Genomic DNA, 19,856 nt, shown 5'->3' on the forward strand with positions numbered 1-19,856 from the left:
CACACAACACCCAGATATGTGTCCAGCAACATCTCCTGAGTACATTGATACCCCACATGCATGGGTTTGTCAGATTGTTTGGGGGCAAAAGGGCCACATTTGGAACATGAGCAATTCAAATTCAGTAGGAATTTTACATCTGGGTAAAGAAAAATGCTTGTACCCAACTATCAGTAGGGACAGGTTACAAGAAAGCCTGGCCTATCTCCAAGAAGGGATTTGATCTAGCACCTTAAGTGGTCCCTCATGCCACGGAATGGACACAGGGGTCACTTGACAGTGCAAATAAAAACGCTTAAAAATGGTGGAGCAAATAAAAGCTAAAAAACAGTAAATGTAACAAAAAATTAAAAAAAAATACAAAAATGGAGCAGGAACAAAAAAAAAATTAAAAATGGGAAACTGTGTGATACAGCTTGAAGCAGTCACCGACACAGAGTGCAGGTTTTCCAGGGCAATCTGGACAGTAAAATGTGGTGTCCTTTCTTTGCCCCCTGCTGTAGCATACCCTGCATCTCTTTTGGGGATTCTGCTTCTTTGCTGTAGGGGGGATTTTAAAAATAAAATGGGTAGCCCCAATTCTGTTGGTTCCCATCACTACTTCGGGACCAGGTGCATCACGGTACAAGATACCTGAAATTACTTCGAGCTGAAACTGCAAAAAAGACAGCTTCAGCCCAGTGTCTGCTTTTTTGTGCAGCAAAAAAGCGTTATAGGTTGCAATTTGCATTAGATAAATTGCAACCTTCTTGTACCAGGCCTTTGTCTTCCTCATAATGAGGTAGGGCTGTAGGAGTTGATCTGACAGATCAACTCCACCCATGTGCTTGTTATAGGCCCTGATGCACACTGGCTTTGTAGTGACCCCAGCTCTGCCACGGACAGAAACCTCCACGGTTCTCTCATCGTGGATGGTGCTCAGCATGCACACCTCTTTTCTGTCCTTGAACTTCAATGCCAAAAGCTCCTCTTGGCGTAGAGCTGAGGTCTCCCCCTTTCCTAGCCGGGTTCGTACCAGGCGTTGTGGGAAACCCAAGCGGTTCTTTTTTATAGAACCGCAAGCTACCGTATCGAAACAATACAGCAGCTTGAACAAAGGGACGCTTGTATAGAAGTTATCTACATACAAGTGGTAGCCTTTGTTCATAAGGGGGAATATTAGGTCCCAAACAATCTTGGCACTGGTGCCCAGATGATCTGGGCAACCTGGAGGGTCAAGGTAGCTATCCTTACCCTCGTATACCCGGAAGGCATGAGTATATCCTGTCTCGCTCTCGCAGAGCTTATACACCTTCACTCCATACCTGGAGCGCTTGGAAGGAATATACTGCTTGAATCCCAACCTTCCTTTATATTTCATTAGGGATTCATCCACGCAGATATTTTTTCCAGGTGTATAAACCTCTGGAAACCTGGCAGCGAGATGGGTAATCAGGGGGCGGATTTTGTACAGCCTATCAAACTGGGGGTCCTCCTTAGGGGGGCACAGGCTGTTGTCGCTAAAATGCATGAAACGAAGAATCATTTCATACCTTTGCCTAGTTATAGTTTGGGCAAAAATGGGGGTACTAAAGATGGGGCTGGTGCTCCAGTAGGAGCGGATGGAGGGCTTTTTTATAATGCCCATTAACATTGTGAGTGCCCAGAATTTAAGAAATTCTGGCACGTCAATGGGAGTCCATGGCTGTTTTGCCCAAAAAGAATTAGGGCTAGCAGCACGGTGCTGCTGGGCATAAATGTTTGTTTGTGTGACAATGTCTCCCAAGACATCGTCTCCCAAAAAAACCTGCACAAATTGCAGTGGAGTGAATCCTGTAACATCAATATTGATGCCAGGAATTCCAGAAAAAGGAGGGATAGCTGGCTTGTACCTATTAGGCGCTACCCATGCCTCTGGTGCACTGCCACGACTACGTGTGGTAGGCGTCCTAACAGCCACAGATACATCACTAGATGTATCTGTGAACTGACCAACGTCAAAATCTGACGCTGTATCAGTGGCCTCAGAATCTGTGGCCAAAAAGGCATACGCCTCCTCAGCCGTATACCGCTGCATGGTAAGAATTGCAGCAAAAATAGTGGGGAAGGAAAGGGTTAATGGCTATAATAAAAAATAAAAAAAAAACCTAAAAAAAGTAAAAAAAACTAAAAAAAGTAAAAAAACATGTAAAAAAAAAAAAACCCAAAAACAATTGCCACTATGCAAGATCACTGTTTATGCAGTGATCAATGGCAATGAAGGGGTTAATATTATATGGGTGGCTCTTATAAGAGCCTTTGGATCAATATATATATATTTTTATTAGGGAATACCTGAAATACCAGAACACACCGATCTGTCTCTCTCCCTCACTAGAAGCAAGTGAAGGAGGGGGGCAGATCCAATACTGATCAAAGGCAATGTTTAGAAAACATTGCCTTTGATTTATCAAATCATGATCACTCTTATGAGTGATCTGACCACTAGGGGTGTTATTCACTGGATGTCCATGACATCCAGCAACACCCCCCCGATGATGTCAGCAGGCTCCGCCCCCGGCTTGATGGGCGCCGCCATCTTGAAACACCGCGTGTGTTTCGAAGACACCGGCACCGGGAAGGTAAGTTGAGCATTTAGGAAGCGATCGCGAGTCGCTTCCTTTGCTAAACAGGTGTTGCAAAGATGCCTCGATACTGAGGCATCTTAGCAACACCAGCTAAGCAAAGGAAGCGACTCGCGATCGCTTCCTAAACCCGTTTTTCGGCGGCGGGCGCCGCCATGTTTGAAAGACGTGCAGTCTTTCAAACATGTTTTTTTTTTTGCTCCTAGGAGCGATCGGGGGGGGGGCGGGAATGTTTTTTTTGGTGTTGCTCAATGCCTCGATGTCGAGGCATTAGAGCAACACCGTTTGAGTGAAAAAATCGATCACGGATCGATTTTTTCACCCGTTTAAAGACGTGCCGGTCCTGGCACGTCAATTGTCATAATCGTCACGATTTTCAGTGACGTGCCCGGACCGGCAATTGTCACGAAGGGGTTAAATGGACAAATAAAAAAATCATTTAAAACACCCTGCTTCATAGTTTTCTGTTGGCCCAATTAAAACTATTAACTTCTACAGAAGACTGTATCGTCTCTAACACAGCTGTATAAATATGTCATCCTCGGAATGCAATGCTACAAAGTTTTAACAATATAGGTACTTTTGGCTTCAGTGATCTGTCAACTATTTAAGAAACAATTATGTAATGCAATTATTTTACTATCTTCCATACATTATTGGTTGAGGTTTTCCACTGCACTTTGCACAGTATGATGGAAGGTGTGGAGAAGATACAAATTGTGTGCTGGTTACATATGGATTGCATGGTTAAGTTATCTTAGCTCTATTTTAAAGCAGTTGAATCAAGTTGTCAGGAAGGGAACAGTGATTGATCCCTTCCGTGTAACTCTCATATATTCAGAGTCAATCCATGAGAGTTAACTCAAAATTGATCTTTCATCAGTCAACTCTTGTTTTTAGATATGTGCTTACCTAGACTGCTTTAGAAAACTGCTCATTGTTATGCGATTAGGCATTTGTTATTGTGTACTAAACAGTATAAAGGCGAACAAGCAAAGATCTAGAAATGTAAATACCATGGTCGAGATCACAATTAAGGCAAATTAAAGCTTCTATAAATGTCAAACAAATTACGCAATGCTTAATGGATCTGTAATTATTGCTTTGACTTTATATGATATATTGATGCCAAATTCAGAGGTCACAATGCTTACTGTAGTTGTCAGAATAATTTTGCTTAATATGTAGACATTATTATTCATCAGCAAATGTAACAAGTAACAGAAACTGTTACAGAAGCCAAGATGTAAAAGTTCTTGGCTAACCAATAAAACACTTTGCTATTCTATCAAAATCAAACACTGTGCTATACCTTTTTGAGTAATAAAAATAATGGAAATTCATAGCTGATAGACAAAGGAAACAGAATTGCTGTGCATTAGCAATTTATGACCCTACTGGGTGTTTCTTACAAAATGTTTTACTCTTCCCACTTTTTCATTGAAGTTGTTAAGGCAATATGATGCCCGCAGTAGATCAACCATACATTTTATAAATCCATTAAGCGTACTCACATTTAGACACTAAATTACTTGATTGGTCTCTGCATCTAAAATGACTTAAAGTGCAACATGGCGTGTGGAGATAATAAGCTGAGGATGCCTAAGTAAAGAACTGATTGTTCTTGATTTTCTGTAGAGTACTATAAAAAAAATAACCCCGTAAAATGTGTCCCTGTAAATTAATAATGGTAAAAAAAGCAAAGGATGAACATCAAGTTTCATCTATGCGGCATAGCTGCATCTCTAATGCTAAAAAATGTATTGCCTGCAATAAATAGAGATTAATGAGTTTGTAGTAACTTTATTACAAATCAACCTTCTCACATAGAAGGGTTTTGGACACAATTTATAAAAATGTGTAAACAAATCTTTTTGCTATTATTTAATGCACCTATACAAGTTACTTTACTGAGAGGGTTGTATATAAGTGGAACAGACTCCCAACAGAAGTAGTAGAGGCTAACGGTGAGGGAATGGAAACACGCATGGCATGGCATAAGCATAAAGCTATCCTGATGAGACCAAGGACTGATTCTGGTCTTAGTCGTTAAAGCAGGAAAAACAGAAAAAATAGATGGGCTTTATGGTTCTTATCAGCTGCCAAATGTTTCAGCTGCCAGTACCGAGGAGAGGGAGACCCCCCTCCGTCAGCCAGCAGCCTCAGCTGCCGCCACGGAGGAGAGGGAGACCCCCTTCCGTCAGTCAGCAGCCGCAGCCATGGAGGAGAAGGAGACCTCCCTCTGTTAGCCAACAGCTGCAGCAGCCGTTACGAAGGAGAGTCCCCCCTCTGTCAGCCAACAGCCACCATTACGGAGGAGAGGAAGACCTTCATCCACCCCTCGGGTGGTAAGACCAAGAACTGCAGGTGTCTATACTTATAAATTACGGTCTTGCCACACTCAAGATGGCCGCTGGAAATGACATCAGACTTTTCGAGCCTGACCTTGGCTCGTTTATCGTTATGTCCTGACTTCTGGCACCCTGACCTCAGCTTTACTTTGACCTTGAACCCGTCTGCTCATTGTCTCCTACCTGCATCAGTGTCTCCAACCTCGCTGTGCGTGACACATACTGTATATTTTATAAAGATTTGTCTTCAATGTATTGCTGATGCTCGAATGTAACAAGTAACTTTTGTCTTCTCAGTGAGCAGTTTGTCGTTGGGCATGTGGGAAAACTGGTCAACGTTAGACATGACAGTTGATATCAGATGCAGCCAAGTAAATCTTCTCAATGACAGACAAATAGCAACAAAAATGTCTTAAAACATAGTTATCTGTCGATCTCAAAGGGATCACTCTGCTGGAAGAGCTTCTTTAAATTGGCCTCTGGAAAAGTCATCCATCATCTCAATTTTTTAATTTTTATATCTTATCTAACGGGGAAAACAATAAATCTGACCTGGGATTAGGTGGCTGCACTTGTAAAAAGACCACAAGCAGGGTTTACCATTTTAGTCATAAAAACAATAGAAATAGTGATATGATACCATTTGGCAAGAAGCAGATGGGTAAATTATGTCACATTGTACTGTAAAGCTGTTAGCATCAGCTTTTTTTTGTTAAACTGAGGTAATGTTACATAGAAACATAGAAAGTGACGGCAGATAAGAACCAGTAGGCCCATCCAGTCTGCCCAACCTCTGAGTACTTTCCTTTAGTACCTACCCTTATCCTATATCTAGCTTGGCCGTATGCCTATCCCATGCTTGCTTAAATGCCTTTACTGTATTAACATCAACCACTTCTGCTGGAAGGCTATTCCATGCATCCACTACCCTTTCCATAAAGTAATATTTTCTGATGTTACCTTTAAAACTTTGCCCCTCTAGCTTCAGACTATGTCTTCTTGTTGTGGTAGTATTTTGTTAACTTTTTAGTATTTAACTACAGTACACTAAGGCTACATATGTAAAACTGAGGAGGCAGATAGAAATGGGTCAATTTGTGGACCCCTATTATACACAGCTGCACTTAATTCAATGTAAAGGAGAGCAGAATCTCTGCATGTCTCTTGGCAAGGACAAGTAGACCCTGCAAACCCTCCTTGTCTTAGGCTCCACAAACCCAGTGGGGAGCCCCAGTTACTGCATCCTTGACTTTGGTTCAGACTCAGGTGTCCCAACAAAGGGTTATGAAAGTTATTGAAACATATGGGTCATTTTGGTGGCATGTCTGGCACAAACCCCTTTCTCTCGTTTCTGCTTATGATACAATACCTTTATAGATTAACTATACAGTTTGATAAATTAATACTGTGCACTGATTAACAATGGGGCATCAAGGTCAGCAAATTAGTGCATTTAATATTGCCACATCTGCGCCAATTATATGGGAAAATATTAGTGGTTAATAAAATGTTCTGTGCACATCGATAAGCTTTAACTTCCATACCTCAGAGCAGATCAATCTATGTACATGAACGAGAAGATGCAATTCCTGAAATGTATTTGCAAACACTTCACTAACCATTTTCTACTTTGTCATGGTGTGTGAACAAAAGCAGACAATAAAACGCTGCTTAATGGAGCAGCGACAAAATTCAGCCTGGGATGCACATTTATTACAGATTTACAAAACAAAAGGAATAAAAAGGGTACATGAGTGTGTCATCCTTCTTGATTATAGAACACATAGAAATTAATGATTTATATTAATAATGAATGAGATTAAACTCAATAGGAAAAATTTTGCCATGTCTGTCCTGGACATCAAACTATACTACATAAAGTGTCATTTGAGCAAATTAATAAATCGATCACACATATATATAACCCTGCGCACACAAAAAAAATCCTCTTTGTGCTCTTCTCCTTTCTTTCATATACAGTACTGTGCAAAGGTTTTAGTCAAGTGTGAAAAAATGCTATAAAGTAAGAATGCTTTCAAAAATAGACATGTTAATCATTGCAAAGTGAGTGAACAGAGGAAAAATCTAAATCAAATCAATATTTGCTGTGACCACACTCTGCCCTCAAAACAGCATCAATTCTTCTAGGTACACGTGCACACAGTTTTTTAAGGAATGTGGCTAGTAGGTTGTTCCAAACATCTTGGAGAACTACTGTCCACAGTTCTGTGGATTTAGGTAGCCTTCGCTGCTTTTCTGTGAATTCAATAAAGGAAAATTGAGTACCAACAAAATACAAATCTCCTTAATTGCCCAGTAAATACTCACTATCTGAAACTCAACTTACTTCATCTTAAGGCAGTCCACTAACATAACATTTTCATAACTTTTTGGACACTCAACAATTTAGAGATACACTTCAAAAATATCCATTTGAATATTTCATAATCCAGGTGTCGGTAGAACAAGAGATTTTATGAGAAATATTAAGATGATTAGAGTAAAATAGATTTCAAAATTTGGAAAGAATGCATGTTCTGCATCTGTCTACAGGTTTTGGGACACAGATAAGCATTGTCAGGGACACAAAACAAAGCGAGCATTCAGCTGTTGGTAAGCAAGATAGGCAAGAAAAAATAGATAGCACTCGCCAAATTTAGGGTACTTTGACGTAGTGGCGGGCTAAGCAATATATGGCCACATAGTGTGATGGAATCCCCAATGTTTATGCCTTAGGTGTTAGAGTTTCCTTTCAGTGTATATGTGTATGCCTTTTATGCTTTTTATGATGTGCGCTCCCCTAGTGTGTATTTTTGGATTGTCAGGGACAGACTGGGAAAAAAAAGTGGCCCTGGCACTTCATGGCCAGCTCTTAAACTTGCATAGTGTGCGGAAGCGTATATCTAGCCCACGGGCACGCATTACAGTATCTGATCTGCTGTGTGAGCAGCAGCAAAGGTACAAGATGCCACATCAGACATTTGCTCGGTTTGCTAGAGGCTGAGCATCATGTTACAATCCAATCTCCTCAAGTAAGATTGGTATGACACGGGTACTGTTCTTTCTGCTACATGAACCTTCAAGAAGGCCTACCAAGAGGGCATTTTTTTCCTGCAATGACATCCTAAGATGTTAGGTAATGGATGCTGTATTTCTGACTTTTATACATTGATTAATGAACAACCATGACACTCAAAAAAGTGAAATGATAATTAGAAACAGTTCATGGATGTATTTATTAACATGAGGTAATTTGCAGAATATGCAATACATCTGCAAAACACCAAAACAACACTGTGTGATTATACAAAATTATATGTTAGAATCCTGGTAATATTTGATGTATGATTACAAATTTCTTTGTGTCTGACCACACAAAAAATACATTTTAAAATGAAATATATAATTTCTCATTATGCAATATTATATGTAGTATTATGTGGGTGATTTTAAATGCATTGGAAGGATGGTCATAAATATGAACTTGTATTGCAGAAATATCTCATAACACAGCAATATAAACTGTGTCTGAAACCCATCACCTGCCTCCAATTTTCAGTATGAAAGCTCATAATGCACTACAGTTATACCTCCTCGACCCATGTAATTGGTTATACTCATCTCAGAGTAAGTAATTATGGTGCTAGTGGGTGGCTGGCCATGCTATCACCTGCTGGAACTCAATTTTAAAGTGTTACAAGGATCCTTTCCTTATATTTCTTGTGATCATAACTTGTCAATAAGTGCACTTTGAGAACAGTTGTAATGATGAAATAAGAAAACGTAAAACCATAATAAAGCCATATAAAAAAAACAGATTGTTTGATTGCTGGGATCATCTGATTTCCCAGGAAAAAATTGTGAAAATGTTACTACTAAAAAGTGTTTCAAAAATAAAACCAAACATATTAAAAATGTAATGACCAGTGGTAAATAGACCAAGTAATAAAGTCAGCACCATTACTGAGTTTTCTGCTTCCATCTCATTGCCCCCTTGTCTCCTAATACACTATATGGACTAGTATTGAGACACCAGGCCTTTACACCAATAATGTGATGGCATCACATTCGAAATACATAGACATTAATATGTAGATGGTCCCAAGGGCATAACTAGAAACCACGGGGCCCTGGTGCAAAAATCTTCAACAGCTGGTCTGTGCCATCATTGCCCCTCCTTCCAACATACAACATATTTAAACACACTTACACAAATTACACACAGTCCATCTAACCGTATTCACACAACTATGCTCACACACACACACACACATGTACACATGCATTCACACACACAAGTACACATGCATCCACACACACACAAGTACACATGCATCCACACACACACACAAGTACACATGCATCCACACACATACACATACACATACACATATATATATATATATATATATATATATATATACTGCATATATACACATATCATATAGGCCTTTAAAGTGGGGGTGCGGCCTATATTCGGGGTTTAGCCCAGGAATGTGCAATTCGTATCGTCCAACGCCCGGGACATGCAATACCATGGCTGCAGGGGACCTGCATCCTACTCTCCAATATGCTCAGACAGCCTCCCCTGCCAGCACTTTCCACGGGGGGGGGGGAGTGCCGGCACGAGAGATTGTCTAAGCGCATCGTGCAGACGTTCGCCGGCTGCGGCGATGCGCATAAACAACCTCCGCTGCCGGCACGTCTGCTCGATGTGCTTTAACCCCTTCGCGACCTTTGCCGGTTCAGGACCGTCATGACATGAAGGTCACTAAATGACCTTTGACGGTCCTGAACCGTCAAAAAGTAAAATAAGCTTAGAAAGTGATCAACGATCACTTTCTTCGCTTAAACGGCGTTACTGTAATGCCTCGATGTCGAGGCATTCAGCAAGGCCGAGATCGGCATCGGGGGCCATTTCTGGCCCCTCCCCGAGGCGTCAACAGCCGCCATACATTGTATGGCGGCGGACGCCCGTTTTAAAAGCGTTTAGGAGGCGATCAACGATCGCCTCCTAAACTTAAATGGTGTCGCTGGAATGCCTCGATCAGGAGGCATCCAGCGACACCAAACACTTACCTCTGGGTGGGCTGTGACCGCTCCGGAGAGCGGTCACAGCCGCAGCTGCCGGTGTTCTTCGCCATCAGCAAGATGGCGGCCGCCCTGTAAAAGAAACAAACAAGTTTTTAAAGTTCGCTAGATGGTCTAGAGAACTCTGGCTCCACTTGCAGGTTGAATACAGGTACTGCATTCAACCATGCAAGTCAATGGAGCCCAGCTTTCTAATCACAATGTGATTAGTAAAATATAAAAAAATAAAAAAATATGGAAAAAAAAAATATGGAAAAAAGTGCTAACATTTAAAAATAATTATGCAGTGATGTCACTAGATGAACCATCCAGTACCAGCAAAATGTGTAAAAAAAATATTTACAAAAAAAAAAGTATTAAAAAAATAAAATAAAAAAATAAAGTTTATTATTTTGAGCAAGTGCTAAAATTTCTCAAAAATCTCAACAAAGAGTTAAAATAAAAGCACTTCAAATACCCAAGGGGTGTCTAATATAAAAAAAAAAATGGCTGATGGGGTAAATTGGAGTGGCTGAGCTCAAAGATAGGGCATAGGTACAGACTTTCCAAAATGGACAAAAAAGCGCACTTCCCAAATGTGGCATTTTAAATCTCAAACAACACGACAAATCCATGCATGTCGGGTATCACTGCACTCAGGAGATGTTCCTGAACACACAAAAAAAAAAAAAAAAAATTACTATTACAAAGTTTGACAAAGTGTAGTTGTATAATTGGTGCATGGAAAGGGTTAAAATAACAGCATTTTGAATACCCTGGGGTGTCTAGTTTTCAAAAATATATGGTTTGAATTGGTTAAATTGAGTTAACCGGCTTCAAAGATGTTCCAAAGAGGAGATGGAGGCAGACTGACCAGATTTGTTAAAAAAGATTTGGAAATCATAAAACGCTGCTTGTACTTATTGCCCTATAACTTACAAAAAACAGCAAAAAAAACATAAAAACATTGGGTATTTCTAAACTCAGGACAAGTAGTAGAATCTATTTAGCTAGTTTTTTTACTTGCCACAAAAGTATTAAAACAGCCTCGGTCCCACAGGGTACAAAACGAAAAATGAGCCCGGTCCTTAAGGGGTTAACAATCTCCCTTGCCGAGACCCCCCACATGGGATTGTTAAAGCACATCGTGCAGACGTGCCGGCAGCGGAGGTTGTTTACGCTTGCCGGTGAACATCTGCGTGATGCGCTTTAACAATCTTCGGCGGAAGTGCCGGCACCAGAAGTTGTATATGCGTATTGCGTAGAATAGATGTCCCCCGCTGGCCCCGCAAGACACCTGGGACTTCGGGAGTCTGCACTGGTAAGTCTAGGGGTGGGGGGCACATCTCGTGGGGGACAGAGAGTGGCAGCATATCTCGGGGGGACACAGAGTGGCAGCATATCTCGGGGACACACACAAAATGGGAGCATATCTCGGGGGGGACAGAGTGGCAGCATATCTCGGGGGGGACACACAGAGTGGCAGCATATATCGGGGGGGACAGAGTGGCAGCATATCTCGGGGGGGACACACAGAGTGGCAGCATATATCGGGGGGGACAGAGTGGCAGCATATCTCGGGGGGGACAGAGTGGCAGCATATCTCGGGGGGGACACACAGAGTGGCAGCATATATCGGGGGGGACAGAGTGGCAGCATATCTCAGGGGGGACAGAGTGGCAACATATCTATTACAATTTTAAAAAGCACCTAACTTTTAGGGTGCGGCCTATACTCGGGTGCGGCCTATAATCGACCCAATACGGTGTATGTATATATATATATATATATATATATATGCAAACACATATACATGTATCCCAACTATCACCCCACCCCCTGCTTACCTCTCACCACTCCTGCAGCTTTCCCGTGGGGTCACGCGACTCTGATGCGTTCCTGTCTCCCCGTGCAGGTTCAAAATAGGTTAAAAAGGGCTTCCTACCTGGACCGCACGGATACAGGTTGGAAGGGCCCTTTCTAAATAATTTTCAACCGGTACGAGGAGACAGGAAGAAGGGGGTCGCACCAGGCCCCCTAGAGGCATGGGACCTGCACTTATGCCAGTGTTTGGGCCCCCATTTGCAGTTATAACAGCTTCCTCTTCTGGGAAGCCTTTCCACAAGTGTTTCTGTGGAAATATTTGGACATTCATCCAGAAGAGCATTTGTTAGGTCAGGCAATGATGTTGGATGAGAAGGCCTGGCTTGCAATCTCAGCATCAGTTCATCCTAAAAGTGTTTGATGGGGTTTTTTTATGAGTAAGAATATTAAGTATAATCTGCAGGAGGACTTTATGAAAAAACAGTAATGTACTTCTTGCCGACAATAAAGAATTATCCAAAATGCCTTTGAAAATAATCCTCATTATGATCACTTTCATGAAAAAAATATGCTGTATGAATTATCTTTAAAAATCTAAGTAAATACATCAAAAGTCTATATATAAAGTATTAAGGCTACTTGCTTTTACAGCATCATTCAAGATTTCAATTACTTTCCTATCAGCGAGAAGCAGAGAAACAATGCATTTTAAACACATTAAACATCAAGCAACTCCATGAGAGTACCACTAATTTCTTTATGCAGTGTAAGCAATACTAATTAGATGTATGTTTGTAGCTTAATATATTCAAGGCTGGTATAATTAATTAAGTTATACATAAGTTTATGCAACTTAGTTTCTCCCATGAATGATTGGTTGAATCAGAGAACACCTAAATCACAATCGTACTTGTGAGTGGAAGAATGTAATCAGAGTTCTAACATTTTCTTTTATTTTTTTTGTTTCTATTATACTTAGTTTGTTCTCATTCTACACGGTATCTCCACAACAAAGCATTTTTAGCTAAGATTTGCACTATGTCTCTTTAATCACTATGCACTATCCATTGCTTATCCAGATCATCCATTGTGCTGAAGCTTTCTAAACTTCATCAAACTGGCACTCCTTTCTATTTTTTACTTGATATTGGTTCAGACATTGGTTCAGAAGGCAGGTAATTGCAGAAATCCTTTGCTTGGATTTACTGTAGAAACACTGACTCAGACCCACTGCCCTGATCTTTGATGTCTGGTCTAAAAAGCCTCATGACAGAAACATGTTAATGTTTGTGACATACTGAGAAACATTAATAGCAAAAATAGAATTTATAATCTAACTACAAGCAGATCCCCAACAAGCATCTGTGCTGCAGGTTCAAAGATAATTAAAGGGGGGGGGGATAACAGAGAAGTCATTAGAAGAAAGAATCTAATCTGTCTGCCAGCTTGGAGTAGTCATGTAACTTTGATGGCATTGCTATCAAATCCCAGAGTATGTTCAAAGGCAGTAAAAAACAGGGCACAAGTTTATTAAGAAATAAAATAGTGCAGTTCCACGTGTCATTTTATGCTTCAGATATTCTACAACTAAGAACAGGAATACAACCATCATAACGTTTCATTTTCAAGCCCCATAAGTAACTTGTCTCAGACAGACAGCATACAATTTTCCTTTCAAAGTTATCTTTGCAGACATTGTGCTAAACACATCGTATGTGAACCGGCTTTCTAAAAGCAGAGGTCTGCCATAAGCGGGATAGCAAATTGCCTTATTAATGAAATGTCATTTTCGAAAACAGATCTGGGGGGAAAAGTCTAGGTCATATCTAAAATTTTGGACTCCTACTAACGTTTAACATTACATTTTTCTCCTGAAAGTTATGCTTATAGGAAATGAGAAAAATAAAACGCTGCCCGTAAAAAAATATATCTGGGAATGATGTCCTTGTCTAGTAAGTGACATAGAATACGTTGGCAGGTGTGATGTGCAGACATACAAGGAAAAAATTAAAAGACAATTAAACCAGAAGCATTGCAAGGTGAAGGTGATGCACGTAAAAGAAACATGAAAATTGGTTTTATGGAAGCTGTCATAGAGACACGGTAAAATTCAATAATTTAGTTCAAAGAGAATGTTATTGTAAACTATTTCCACTCCTGATGCCTTCCTGGTATTAAATTCATATTTGAAGTGATACGTCTATGATGGACCTAAAAATAGTCAACTGAACCTTAAAAAGAGACAATGTCCTTGATATATACAGTATACAGTATAGGACATATTAATCCGAAGTAAAACCACATTATGTTCTGATGTTAGAGTTGTAGTGTATACTAAATGTACTCGACACAGTGAACCATATGATTATTTTCCATAGGCGCAGGTGCATAATAATTAGTCTAGACAGGTAAATATCAGAAGGTGTTAAGGCACACGGGCAACAGGGATATTTTATTACAATAGTTGTGAAAAGTTGTAGTTAAGTCAGGAATCGGCTTCTTATTCTACAAAATAATGAGTGACAAGAAACAAGCATTAAAGGATCTCTGCAGGAACTGTGACACCATTGTATAAGGCTCTCACACATTTTTAATGAGTGACTGTCAGTGACCGAATCATTGACTGCCTGCAAACAGACACTGCCTGTTGCCCTGAGAAAGTAGCACATGAGTTCTAAAGTGCATGCTGCTTCCTCAAAATTTTGGAAGGCAATATTATTTTGAAAGTATAGTGGTACTTTAATCACATATCTATACTGCTGGTATACCCCATTTTATCACTTTATTATTTAGAAAGTAAGATATACTGTTTTTTTATTTTGATTAATTTCAAAAAGTTAGTGTCATATGTTATTATAAAAAATACAACATAAAAAAGCAATGTGAGAAGTGAATTTTCGTCTTAAATAAAAGATGCTAAATACCAATATTCTACTGTCACAGCAAAGTTCTCATATTTGAATAAAGGCATTTCATATTAAAATACTAAGCTGGTAACTGTAGAGAAACATCTTATAATGAACATTTAGTTTAGTCCACAAAAAACAAACTTACTAAAGTGTCTCATTGCTCAGATAATGTGAATATACTGTATATGACATTATTGGTTTAATGCATATGGAATGTGTGAAATACAAAAGTGAAATACTATCTAATATTTAGTATATAAATGTTATGCTGTTCAAGATCTTCCAGTTCATTTTTTAACAGTACCTTGGCCATCTGTGTGTTCTGGGAAGCTGCCATGTTGAAACTGCTGGTTTTCTTCTTCTACAACAAACAAAATTACACCTAAAAAATAGACAACAGATGTTGCATTAATGGCTATATTTGTTTACTTCTAATGTGCAGATTTCTTTATTAATAAACGTATACTGTTCATGACAAGAAAGGTGTAAACCCTCAAAGTGTGAATTATCAGTGCAGAATCAAATATTTGCAACTTTTAACTCCACATTTTTTTATTCATAACTGCTCTCTAGAAAACCCCTCTTTTGATGAATGTGTAAGACAAAAATTAGCAATACATTTTAATAAACATTCAAATAAATTATTAAGTTACGAGCAACAGTTAGTATTGAGGCGATCTTGACAAACGTAGGGCCCCTGCAAAAATCGTACTCACTTTATAAGCATGTCTGCTCACTTTGAATACTACAGGAATTACAAAGCTTCATAAACATAGAAACATCGACATTAGTTAATAAATAATAATAAAGGTATCATCTTTTCTCTCTTTCTATGGTACAACTCTATACCCTCACCAACTTTACTAACAGGCTCAGATGATGGACTTTTGCTTTTTTGTCCATTCGTCTTAAAAACACAAGAACAAATGCAACATTTGATGAAAAAAACGAAAATCTTTGTTCATTTGTCGCCACCGCCACCATTTTAACTACACTATGAGAAGAATCTTGACATTTGAATTCAACTTCTTCTATGTGTTTATTTCTCGTTTTCACAGCATCCTGGACAGACGAATGGGCTTTCCGATAACAAAAATGTTGGATGAATTTTGTTCGAACAGAAGACGGAGACGAACGAAAACAAACTTTCCTCCAGTGCCCAAGTCTACTTGTAACCAACTTCACAGACAGACTACTTTTAGCCAGAAAGAATACAAACATGTCAAATCTGAACATCTTTGAACTCTTATATGTGGTTATTTTGCAACAGTCACGTATACAAAAGGGGAGTAGAAGTGCATTATGCTGCCTCTCTATGCATTTTAAAGACTAAGACTAATGAGCTTCTCCTTTAAGAAGGTCTAGTCTTTCCCTGTGGCGAGATTTCTTCAAAGTGATATCACAGATTTCACTATGTATTATCAACAGTCATCCTGCTACTGACCTTAAAACAGATTGTGCTTCTTTAACATACCTTTCTAAAGTTCTAAAACAATACAGTGTTTAAAACTGATAATCTCACAGCCCACATATTGAGCTCTGATTGTTGGTGAACACACCAACAAACACCACTTGTTGACATTATAGGTGCACAAAGACTTACAATGTAGTGTAACTTTTACTTGACCTATAAAGGTGGTTCAAAAACAATTATTGGTAGATGACTCATTTATCTCTCAGTTCAAAGCCATCTGAAGTAAAAAAGAGTTAATAGTGAGCTGCCATTTACCATTTCCACAGTTTTTTTTTAGTTTTTTGGTAGATAAATGCAACAGCATCCCATCACAAATGGTAGAGGCAAATACAGGGAATTTAAACATGTGTGGGATAGCCATAAAGCTATCCTTAATCTATGATGCGATATATTAAGACTTTAATCTTACATCAGGAGAAATAAGTAGACTAGTGGGACAAATGGTTCTTATCTGTTGTCAACTTCTATGTTTCTATAAACAGGTATAACTGTGACAATATAGTGTAGGTATGGGCATCCCTGCTGCATTATAAAAGTGATGGCTTTGCTTTAGCATGATACCTGAGCATAGACATCATTGGTGCAGTATATCAATGACTGTATTAGTACTGCATTACAATTGTAACTTCTGTGGTATGATCCCCAAAAAACTATAAATTACTTGAAATATGTAATGTGTTATATAAAACAATAACACAAACTAAGAAATGTAAACTGACTATCCTGCTTTGCTTTTGTGTCTTTATGTCTTTACTAAACAACACAAAACTAAGTTGTTTATATATTCGGTAAAATCAAGATAAACTTGAACCACCTTAGAGCTGGAGGAGGAAAATAATCTATATAAAAGCCAATAAAATGTAGTTAACTGATAAATCTATATACATTATACTGAGTTTACACACATTTTCTAACAGATTTGAAACTAAGGAAGTCATAAATGAACTTTAAAATACAAACCACTTTACTTTGGACATTTTTAATTTCGTTTAAACGGGATACTTTCATATATATTTGGTGGCTATTTATTCTTTAATCTATTGCATTGTATATTTGATTTGTTATATCAGTGTCCTAGCTTTAGTTTATCATCTATAAATGTCAACATGATATACTGGCTTCCTCTCAAACCAATTTCCTTTGTTTATCAGTTTGGTTATTCTGCGTTATACAATGTCCCTAAAGAAAAAATAAACGTAGTGACTTTTAGTTTCAACTCATTTCCAAATACGAGACAGCAATTCCTAAAATCTAGCCTATGTCAACAACGCCTAAGCTGGCCGGTCCAGTGAGTAGCTCCTCTAACACAAAGCCAGAGGTAGATCATCCTGTTGAGAGATCAGGCACCCCGGTGCAGCGCTGCACTTTGGACCAGTTAGGAAGGTCCAAGATCTAACCATCTTAATTACCTCATGGACATCTGTGTCTATCCAGCACATGGCAACCATAACTGACAATGCACATCCTTAAAAGGCAAAGCATCATGGGAATTGTAGATCACAGCTAACATCTGCAGCTTTATCTACTGTTAACTGCACTTCCCATGATGCTCAGCTAGCATCATGGAAATAGTATGTCTGGCTGAGCCTCATGCGAATTCAATTTAATGTGTTGGTTATTTTTAATATGCATGACTGTGAGTTCCGCAGTTTGAAATGTTGGGAGGTATGACACTATGTGGCCATATATTGTTCAGCTTGCCATTACCTCAAAGTACCACAAATTTGGTGAATCCTATATAATTTTTCATGGCTATATATATAGGAGCTTGGTCGGTATTGCATTATAATTTAAAGAGACTCTTATGCAATTTAAAACCTTAGGTTTGGTTAGAACCTACAAATTACCACAAGAAAAAATATACAGAAAGGGGAGATTAGTGCCTGGAGCAGCTTGTGTTCTGCCCTGTGTCGGCCTAGACCCGTGCTTAGCCAAAACACACCACTGGTTGGAGATACTTAAACATTTCCAGTTACCAAGTTTACTATGTATTTACTGTGCAATATGACAGTTCAGAGAGTTTCTCATACAAGAACAGATAAACTGACTGCATTGTCCATACTTCCTCACCTCCATTCACAATTAAACTCATGGTTTTAGAGGCTTATTTACAAATAGTGCACTTCATAATAGCCTGAGAATTAAAATGATAATTATATTATGACTCATTTAACTGTACTTTGTGATTACCTTGAAATAATCCCCGTTTCCATGGAGATACATCCATGCTGTAGGGAGCTGATGTACCAGGTTTCACAGTAATGCTTTGAGGTCCTCCAACAATTGGAAGATCTGACATCACCTAAATTTGATAAACACAAAGTGAAACTACTGACAAGACATTTATTCTCAGAACTGCGGTTGAATCATAACCCAAGGGAATATATAGATATGTATAGTACAATGGACATAACTGATTCATGTAGCCTTTTTAAGTATAGAGCAAACAGAATGTGACAACATCATTATTAGTTGCTCTTAATGAATTTGTGTTTTTTCAACCCAAATCATTATGTTACTATGTATTGTTATTATTATTTTTTCATTAAATATATAACACAGCCCATACATGGGCCAACCAGACCAGTCCATTTAAGCTGTAGCAGACTATGCAACATTTATTGTATGAGGGAAGTATATGGTGCCAGCTGTTACAATACTTGAAAAAACCATAAAACCAAACCACTAACTGTGCTCTAGTGAATATTAACTATGTTTTACAGACCTAAGCCATGTGTAAAACATACTGGCATGAACGGTATCTCAGCCATCTGCAACTATACCACTGCCAAATAAAGTACGTTTGTACTGGAAATCATTATCATTTGAATAACCATATACTGAAATTTTATCTCGGAATAAAAAGTATTAATATCATATTGGCACAAGCTAATCTGTTGCTTATGTTGGGTATGAAGACGTTTACACTATAAATCACTGTGCCTATATGATATCTGTCCCTAAATCAGAAAAATGATTTGATGATTAAATGGTTAATACAAAAGGTTTCACACAAGAGAATATGAGTTCTTGCTTGGATAGTAATATTTTATCGTGTCCATCCATCTCCTTTGTTAACATACTGCCAACAATCTGAAGGTGTAACTGGCATACTTCAGTCGCACAATTCACAGGAGTCGGCACAAAGTAAGAGAGGTTAATGGTCTGTATCTTAGAACATTATTGTCCTGATATTTGCGATGTTCACCTTCCCTTAGTTTAGAACATTGGACAGAGGTGCTAGCTTATCTTGTAAAACAAATCTAAAAATACAAATTATTATTAGAATATTAGATCATTTTACTAAATCCCATTACATTTTACAGTGAGGTTGAACTTAATTTTGAACAAAGTTATTTACTAAAACATGTCAAGAATAGTAGTTAAAAAAAAAAAAAAAAATGGCACTAATAGCACCATGACTTTAAGGTAAAATATTTATTATAAAAGCACTGACACTTAATAATGTGGTTATTGTTTTTACATTGTTTCCAGTAGAATAGAAAGCTTAACCTAAATTCAGGTTTGTACATTACAGAATAGTTATAGCAGTTATAGTAGCATACAATATATCATTTGACATGTCTTGGACATACATTTTTCAAAATTATTATTTATAATTTTC

General features: G+C 38.6%; 1 protein-coding gene and 1 non-coding gene across 2 annotated transcripts in view; both read right to left on the minus strand.

Annotated features, from left to right (window-relative positions):
- Positions 1-19,856, minus strand: part of LOC149289282 (cilia- and flagella-associated protein 47-like) — a 152,555-nt gene that overhangs the window by 44,988 nt on the left and 87,711 nt on the right. The window contains exons 46-49 of the mRNA XM_089490919.1: positions 18,422-18,533; positions 17,641-17,696; positions 15,607-15,664; positions 15,062-15,139 (exon numbers count right to left, since the gene is read on the minus strand). Of these exons, the coding sequence (XP_089347045.1) occupies positions 15,062-15,139; positions 15,607-15,664; positions 17,641-17,696; positions 18,422-18,533 (304 nt within the window). The remainder of the gene's footprint in view (positions 1-15,061; positions 15,140-15,606; positions 15,665-17,640; positions 17,697-18,421; positions 18,534-19,856) is intronic.
- LOC149289283 (small nucleolar RNA SNORA35) lies at positions 156-285 on the minus strand. Its single transcript, XR_016277373.1, has one exon. It is a non-coding gene; the product is annotated as a small nucleolar RNA SNORA35 (small nucleolar RNA).

This window comes from Sceloporus occidentalis, unplaced genomic scaffold, assembly GCF_023333645.1.
Source record: "Sceloporus occidentalis isolate IW3139 unplaced genomic scaffold, rSceOcc1.0.p SCAF_47, whole genome shotgun sequence".
In the NCBI taxonomy this organism is placed as follows: Eukaryota; Metazoa; Chordata; class Lepidosauria; order Squamata; family Phrynosomatidae; genus Sceloporus; species Sceloporus occidentalis.